This window comes from Hipposideros armiger, unplaced genomic scaffold (assembly GCF_001890085.2).
Source record: "Hipposideros armiger isolate ML-2016 unplaced genomic scaffold, ASM189008v1 scaffold_11, whole genome shotgun sequence".
NCBI classification, from domain to species: Eukaryota; Metazoa; Chordata; class Mammalia; order Chiroptera; family Hipposideridae; genus Hipposideros; species Hipposideros armiger.
This window is the reverse complement of record NW_017731361.1, coordinates 3,665,647-3,674,478: the sequence shown is the minus strand read 5'-3', so window position 1 is coordinate 3,674,478 and position 8,832 is coordinate 3,665,647. Positions and strand designations below refer to the sequence as shown.

The 8,832-nt window shown below is 42.9% G+C and overlaps 2 protein-coding genes across 2 annotated transcripts in view; both read right to left on the bottom strand.

Annotated features, from left to right (window-relative positions):
- Window positions 1-8,832, bottom strand: part of LOC109392708 (protocadherin beta-14-like) — a 23,025-nt gene that overhangs the window by 954 nt on the left and 13,239 nt on the right. The window contains exon 2 of the mRNA XM_019661335.1: window positions 9-56. Within this exon, the coding sequence (XP_019516880.1) occupies window positions 9-56 (48 nt within the window). The remainder of the gene's footprint in view (window positions 1-8; window positions 57-8,832) is intronic.
- Window positions 1,456-8,743, bottom strand: LOC109393534 (protocadherin beta-18-like). Its single transcript, XM_019662881.1, has one exon. The coding sequence runs from the start codon at window positions 6,964-6,966 to the stop codon at window positions 4,579-4,581; it is 2,388 nt and encodes a 795-aa protein (XP_019518426.1). The 5' UTR covers window positions 6,967-8,743; the 3' UTR covers window positions 1,456-4,578.

Below are 8,832 nucleotides of genomic sequence, written 5' to 3'. Positions count from 1 at the left end.
TAGGTGACCTGGGCGTTGGCGCCCGCGTCTGTGTCTGTGGCGCTGACGCTGCCGATGTGCAGGGCGGGGCTGTTGTTCTCGCGGACGAACAGGGTGTAGGAGGTTTGGGTGAAGGCCGGAGCGTTGTCGTTGACGTCGGAGACCAGTACCGTTATGTTGTGCTGGGTTTTCAGCCTGGGGGTCCCCAAGTCGGTGACGGTGATGGTGATGTTGTACTTGTCTCTACTCTCTCTGTCCAACGGCCCTTCTGTTACGACCTTGTAGAAATTCTCAACAGAAGGTTTTAGCGTGAAAGGAACATTTTGCTGGATGGAACAAAGCATCCTCCCATTTTCCCCAGAGTCTCGGTCTTGAATACTGAAAAGAGCTATCGTTGTCTCTGGGGAATTTTCTGGGATGGCGCTTATAAGTGAAGCCACCGTCAGTTCTGGGCTGTTGTCGTTTACGTCCACCACCTGTATTATGACGGTGCATTTCCCAGAAAGACCTGCTCCATCAGAGGCCTTAATATCCACTTCATATGACACAATTTTTTCAAAATCTAGTTTCCTAATTATTTTAATTTCTCCCGTGAGTTCATCAAGTGCAAATGTCCTAGTAATCTCTTCATCACCATAAAAAAATGAGTAGAATACTTCACCGTTTATTCCCGTGTCTAAATCTCTCGCGGAAACAGTAACAACAAGGGATCCCAGAGGACTGTTTTCCAGCATCTGCACATGATAGAGTGGCTGCATAAACTCAGGGGCGTTGTCATTGATATCCAAGACATCAATGAGGACCAGGGTGGTGCCAGTTTGGGGAGGAGCTCCGCCATCGACTGCCATGAGAGTCAACCTGAGCTCGGGCTGCTCCTCTCTATCTAGGGCTTTGTCCAGAACCAGCTCTGGGTATTTTCTGCCTTCACTGCCATTTCGGGTAAGAACGTGGAAATGGGAGTTGGGGTAGATAGTGTAATTTTGTATGTTATTGATGCCTACATCCAAATCTTGTGCATTTTTCAGGGGAAACACAGTCCCTGGAATAGTATTTTCCATAATTTTCAAAGTCATTTCTGCTTCTGGGAATACTGGTGAATTGTCATTTACGTCACTGACCAAAAGCTTAAATCTATATACCTCCAAAGGGTCTTCCAGTAACACCTGGAATTGCAGCACACAAGGCTCAGTGGGGCCGCACAGATCTTCCCTATCCAGTTTCTCATTTACTTGTAAATCGCCAGTCTGAAGGTTCAGCTGGAAATGCTTTCTGTTGTTATTGAAAACGATCCGAGCCTTTCGCCAAGACAGCTCTCTAACCTCTAGCCCTATGTCCTTTGCTAGATTGGCCACAAAAGAACCACTCTCTGTTTCTTCTGCAATACTATAACCTTCCTGCTCCGCGCAAGTCTGAGCCAGCAAAACAAAGAGAAGCAGGACTTGCCTTAGTGTAGGAAAGCGCTCCTCTTCAGCCTCCATTTCTCCGTCGCAAAAGTCTTTAGGGTGTCTGTTGGGTCTGCAGGCAGTCGGCTCTGGGAGTCAATCTTTGCCGCAATGTAATTCTGTTAAGAACTCTCTATCTTAGATCTGTGTATGACTGCTGGAACAGTAACCATCCTCAGGTCTGTTTCTCAGCCTTAGCTCAGAGCGCCACCATGTGTTGTACTTAAGCCTAGTTTGCTGGAAATGCTACAAAACGTATTCCACTTGAGATGTATGCAAACACACACAAAAACCCACCACAGATGACATATATAGGGTGGTTTATAAATAAAATGATAACCATTATTTTCATGTGAGGTTATGAATGTGGAAATGGTGCCAGATATTTGGGAAATGATGTAAGAACAAAGTTAACTATATTTATTTGTTTATTCAACAAAACTCATTGATTTCATATTAAATGTCAGGCACTGTACTAAGTGCTGGGAATACAAATATCTTCTTTGACATCATGGAGTTTACAATATAATGTCTACTATTTTTATAGTTTGTACTCTGATGGGAAATTGAGAAGAAGATATGTAGCTATCAGTCTACTCCTAAAGAAAAAATATACACTATTAAACTCTCAGTTCACTGCCAATATAGTAGATGAAGAGATTCATTTACATGTTTCAGGACTATAAACTGAAGCGATAGACCAGCTACAACTGGATTATTATGCAAACCCAATAGAGAGCTTAAAGGGTTATGGATAACTTACTTGTAAATATTGTCTAAGGGAATGTCTTCATACCTCTGTAAACATGTTATACTGACTATTACATTATCTAAAAATAATTTGTAAAGAACCTCTACATCTATTACTAAAATTAAGATAAACACAACATGTTGAAGCTGAGATTTCACAGCGATCTTGAAAAGTGGAAAAGTCAAGATCACAAGCATAAAGGGATGAAGTTACAGCAAAAACTAAAGTGCAGAAGAAAATAAGTTAAATTAATCTGAAATAGCAAGTTAAACTTATTCCCAACTATGAAAGATCACAACTTCTTTTTAGTAAGCAACTCACATATCTCTTATGGATAGCTTGAGACCCTGGCACCCTAGCATGGAACTGAAGTTCTTTTACTCCTAAGGATGGGAAAAATATCTTGGGGTCAGGGGCCTTGGGTCTCCCCAACTGTACCAAACATTATCCAATATTTTAATAATGTTTAAATAATAGACTGTATCATGTATTCTGGCATCCCAGTTACCTGGATAACTGGGAAAACTTAGCATGGGCCAACTGTAATCATTGTTCTAAATATTGTTTTAATTCTATTAAGATGTAAATCACTTAAATTGACATTCTATTTTAGAATATTTTCCTCTACATGGTGAAAGAAATACAAGTAAAACTTCAAACTATGAGAACATGCTGGTTACAGTTAAACTCTGATCATTTTCCTCATGGAAAGATCTCAGTTGTGGATAAAAACTATTATGGAATTAAATGTGCAAAAAAATGTTCCCTTAATGTTCATGCCTTTTAAAATATTAGTGGATAGAAGCTGGTTATTTATGTCAGGGAGCAAATGGATCAAAATCAGCTTTTCATTCCCATCTGTCATCTCTCAGATTACATTTATCCTTATTTTTCTCTTCTAAGGAGAAAACTTTAAGCCTGTAGGCTTGGCAGGAAGCTTGAAATTTTCTTCATGAGGCTTTCTAGTGATAGAGTATGTGTCAATCAAATAGTTACTACTCTTAATGAAATAATGAATCAACCCATATAATATATAAATTGGATTATTTGTAGATTCTGAAGATTTTATATTACATTATAAAATAATTCTGTTCACATTTAACCCAGTAAATAATTTTTAAAAGAAATAGGTGCTAAGGAGGTTATGATGATTCTGAGAAAAGGTGTAAACACCCAAACCATAACAAGTTCAAAGCTACTTTTTAAAACTGACCCAGGGGCACATAAAATAATGGAGGGAAACCTGTTAACAAGTCATTACATAAAACCCTTTGTAGCATTTTTCTGTTAAATTACTTACAAAATTAAGTTTTATAACAAAATTCTCTAGATTATCTCTAAGCTTGTACATTTTTTATTCTATTTATTGATTAAGTTAATATTAGAAGGAATCAGGAACAGATAGGTCTAGGACCAAGTAGTTGTCTTGGTCTCTACTTATTGTTTATTAGGTTTCTACCTACTCTACTCCCTTATGCCCTCTCACCTTTAGTCTTTCCTTCCTCCCTACTTACATCCCTCTCTCAATGCCGTTCTGTGCTGCCAGCTTACACAGGAATAAACAAGGCTACTTCACTCCATGCTTTACATTTATTTCCTACTTACAAGCAAGCAAGGAAAAAATAGATACACTAAACCTTAATTGCCAATTTTAGGGTTTAGAGAATGTGGCTATTCCTGCTTTAATCAGGCGTCTATTACTGGGCCAATCAAAAATTGTCGCGAGGTAAAGAAAAATAGAGGAAACATCTTCATAGTGATTACCTCTCTTGGGTGGTACCAGGAAGTTTGAAGATAAGAAATGTGGGCTGGATAAATAAATGCCTTAATCCAAACAAGATCAGAATTTATTTTACTACAACACCTGCCAGCAATATATACAGTTGACAAAATATTAATGCAGAAAAATACCTAAACACAGAAAAATTTCTCTGGAATATTTGGCAGAAGAGTAGAATGGAAAGATTGATTATACTTTTAAAAAATCTTTAAAAGGTAACAGATTAAAACCCAACCTAACCAGATGACAAAGCAATTGTGTTTTTATTCATACCATGAATTTTCCTCTATAATAGTACTATCAAACACATAAAAAACTGTTTTGGTAAGAGGATCTATGGCCCACAAAACCCAGACAATATGATTGACCTGAGTGCACAATTAAGCTTCAAGGGAAAATGCTGTATATTTGAATAAATTATTTAAGGTTGCATTTTGGTAGAAAAACTAAGCAAATCCTAGTTCCCTTAGTTTTTTCATAGCTAGTATCTAGAGCAGGAAATAGACTTAAATTATTGAAACTTCTGAAAACTCTTAAGTCATCCAAATGAGGATATTACATTACAATGAATAAATTTTACAAAGCAATGGAACTCATTCTAAAAGTTCTGCATAATAATCAAATCCCTAATTGAAACCAAAGCCATTCAGAAAGGTGTGGCTTTCCGCCCTTTCAGTGCTCAGCTGCGGGAGGTTAGAGATGGCAGGTTTAAGGAACTTGAACTCGTTGGTACCTGAGCCTCCGGTCAGACACACCTCATACTGGTAGCTGTGAGACAGGGTCCCGGTGCCGCCGATGTCCACCAGGTGGCCCGGAAAGTGGCCCTCGGGCACTGAGCAGCCACCCAGCGAGGCGGCCCTGCCCCTCCTGCACAGCCGCACCGCGATGAACGCCAGCACCGAGAACAGGAAGAGCGACGACACCGACGCCAGCGCGATGACCAGGTAGACCGTGAGCGGGTCGGCCCGCGCCGGGTCGGCCGCCGCTTCGGGCAGCGGCAGGTAGGGCTGCGAGAAGCCGTCCACCAGCAGCACGTGCAGCGTGACGCTGGCCGACAGTGGCGGCTCGCCATTGTCCTTGACCAGCAGCAGCAGCCGGTGCTTGGCCGCGTCGCGCTCGCTCAGCAGCCGCGCCGTGCGCACCTCGCCGTTGTGCGCCCACACGCCGAACAGCCCGGGCTCCGTGGCCTTGAGCAGCTGGAACGACAGCCAGGCGTTCTGGCCCGAGTCGCCGTCCACCGCCACCACCTTGCTCACCAGGTAGCCCGGCTCGGCCGCCCTGGGCACCAGCTCGGTGCAGGGCGCGGAGCCGTTCTGCAGCGGGTACAGCACGAAGGGCGCGTTGTCGTTGGCGTCCAGCACCAGCACGCGCACCAGCGCCTGGCTGCTGAGCGCCGGGGAGCCGCGGTCCGTGGCGCCCACGCGGAACTCCAAGGCCTGCAGGGCCTCGTAATCCAGCGCCCGGAGGGCGAACAGCTGCCCGTTGTCCGCATTGATGGACACCAGGGAGGCCAGGGGCAGGTGCGGGTCGTGTGGCGGCAGCAGCAAGTAGGTGACCTGGGCGTTGGCGCCCGCGTCTGCGTCTGTGGCGCTGACGCTGCCGATGTGCAGGGCGGGGCTGTTGTTCTCGCGGACGAACAGGGTGTAGGAGGTTTGGGTGAAGGCCGGGGCGTTGTCGTTGACGTCGGAGACCAGCACCGTTATGTTGTGCTGGGTTTTCAATCTGGGGGTCCCCAAGTCGGTGACGGTGATGGTGATGTTGTATTCGTTTCTGGTCTCTCTATCCAGTGGGCGCTCTGTTACCAGAGTGTAGAAATTCTTGAAAGTGGGCCGCAGGAGAAAGGGGAGATTGTCCTGAATTGAGCAAACCATCCTCCCGTTGGCCTCAGAGTCTTGGTCTCGTACACTAAAAATAGCGACCACCATCTCAGGTGTTGAATTCTCCGGGATGGGGCTGGTAAGAGATGTGATGACTATTTCTGGTGGATTGTCATTCACATCTACGACCTGAACTAAAATCGTTGATTTTCCCGAAAGGCTCCCACCGTCAATGGCCTGAATGTTAATTATATAAGACTGAATTAACTCGAAATCCAGAAGTGCTTTTAAATGGACTTCGCCGGTAATTGGATGGAGTTCAAATGTTTTCCGTATGTCTCTGGAGACGTGGGAAAATGAATAAGACAGTTCTCCATTTATCCCTGCGTCTAAATCTGTAGCAGACACCTTGACGACCAAGGAGTCCAGAGGGCTGTTTTCTGGTACCTGGACCTCATAGACGGGCCTCTCAAACTCTGGGGCATTGTCATTGATATCTAAAACCAAAACACGAACCATTGCAGTTCCCGACCTGGGCGGAGACCCGCCATCTAAGGCTGTTAGCGTTAATCTAAGCTCAGGCTCCTTTTCTCGATCCAGAGATTGGTCCATTACCAGCTCTGGGTATTTTCTGCCCTCATCACTCACTTCTAATTTAAGGTGGAAATGGGGATTGGGACTTAAGGTGTAGTTTTGGACACCATTCTTTCCTACATCCAAGTCCTGAGCACTCTCCATTTGGAATGAGGTTCCTGGAGCAGTGCCTTCTGGGATTTTCAGTAGTACATCTTTATCTACGAATGTGGGCGTGTGATCATTAATGTCTCTGACCCAAAGTTCAGCCCGAAAAAATTGCAATGGATTTTCAAGCAACACCTGGAAATACAATATACATGGCTCTGTGAGGTCACAAAGTGCCTCCCGGTCCAGTTGCTCATGTAAGAGCAAGTTGCCTGTCTGCCGATCCAGCCACAAGTATGGTTTATAATCATCAAAGATGACTCTGGCATTCCGAGCAACCAGGTCTTCCACACCTGAACCTATGTCTTTCACCACGTTGGCAATAAAGGAGCCGGTCTCTGTTTCTTCTGCCACGGAATAGCGCCAGGTCTCTGAACACACCAAAGACCCTCCCAGGCAAACAAAGAAAAGCAGCACTTGCCTTATCTGCTGACGGATCCCCTCTCCCAGCGCCATGGCTCCTTAGCCAAACGTCTTTCTGCGGAAATGTTTCAGCTCAATCTCAAACAGCTTTGGGAATCGCTCCTCTCATCTATCAGCCAGGAAATTCGGGAATCTATAGACTTGAAATCCTGTCGCGAGGGTGGTGTTGGCTGCCTGGTTTTCTCTTGAAAGCCACCCTTTTCCTCCCTGCTTCTCCAGCGCTCTCAGTCTCACAGGTTAATGGAAGCCAGGACTTCATACGGTTCAAAAATTTCCCGGTCTTATCCTGCAGCGCCACCACGCGACTCTGCAGATTCTCATGTTTTAAACAAAGTCAAATAAGGTTGAGGCAAAATATTACTTTATCTTGTGTGTTTGTTGATTAATTTTAATTATATTTTCTCCTATATTTCTATTTTCTGAGTTGCATTGTTTGTGATATGTGATGCTATTATTATTCAGTCAATAACACAATAAACCACAATCCACTAGAGTTGTGGTGGATGTAAAAAGTATATTTAAGATATAGCCCCAACCTCAAATGTTATGATCTCTCTGTGAAGACAATATATAAAACAACTGAAAATCGTTAAGAGGACTCCTTTATGTAATTGACTGAGTGAGCAAGAGGTCCCCAGGAAAACTGGAAATAGGAAAGAGAGGTCTTAGTTGTCTCTAGCTGTCAGCAAATACTCTTAGAAAAGACAGTAACAATAAGGTCATGCACTTGAAACTGAACCTGGTATATGCAAATAGTTGTCTGGGGAGGGTAGACATTTCAGGCTGCGTAAATGGTACATTTATTTAGGGTCACTCCTTGGGAAACTTATCTGGCAGCAGTAAAAAGTAAATGCTCAACACTAATGAATAAAGTAAGATACATCCAGTTTCTGACAAATTTTTAAAAAATTGAACAAACTAGGCCCCAGTTTAGCTGTGGAACTGAATTCTCTTTTGCAGACACAGGCCTTCCAGAGGCATAATTCTAAATATTTTATTCATCCACTCATTAATTTGTTCAGCAAATATTTATTAAGCATATATTTTGTGCTAGTCATGGTGATACATGTTAGGGACAGAGTGGTAAACAGACAGACATAGTTTCTGTCCTGAAAGTTGGAGGCAGAAAAGTGATCATACATTAAAAACAGAGCATAAGGAATGTGATGATAGCAAAAAATTCATGCTACTGTAAGAGCATAGATAAGGGTCATCTAACCAGAATTTGGAAGTACAGGAAAGACTTTTCTGGAAAAAGTTTACTCTAAATTGATATATGAAAGATGAATATAAGTAACCAAACACAAATTGGGTGTGTGGTAAAATTTCCAGGCAAACTAAAGACATGATTGTGCGAAATCAAAATGACTAAAGTGTTTTGGAATAATTGAAATAGGATCAATATGGCTGAGCCATGGAACAAAGAGAAAATAAATGGTAGGAGTTAATATTGGAAAGATCCACAAACATTTTGTAAGTCGTGCCAAGGCATTTGGACTCTACATCAATGGAAATTCAAGATTATTAAAGAGTTTTAAATACAAAAGGGACATGACCATGTTTTTATTTTTCAAAAGAGCATCCTATTTCAGAATTAAGAATAAATGAGAGAGGAGGAAGACTACAGGCTACAGACTGATTAGAAGTTGTTACAGTAATACAGGTAAGAGATGATATTGTCCTCAACTAGAAATGCAGTAATGGGGTTATATTAGAATGATGAAGATAAGATATATTGGATGTGGTGACAGATCAGACATAGATGGACTGGGGTAAGAAAAATTGAAAGTCGGGCCGGCAGAGTGGCACGTTGGTTAAGAGCTGGCTTGGGATGCCAGAGGGCCCCGGTTCAGATCCCACATATGAGGGCCAGTGACACTGCCCTCTACAGCTAAGATG

Bases quoted from the DNA above. Each gene is read 5' to 3' on its own strand.
- LOC109393534 (XM_019662881.1), bottom strand. From the start codon at position 6,966: ATGGCGCTGGGAGAGGGGATCCGTCAGCAGATAAGGCAAGTGCTGCTT.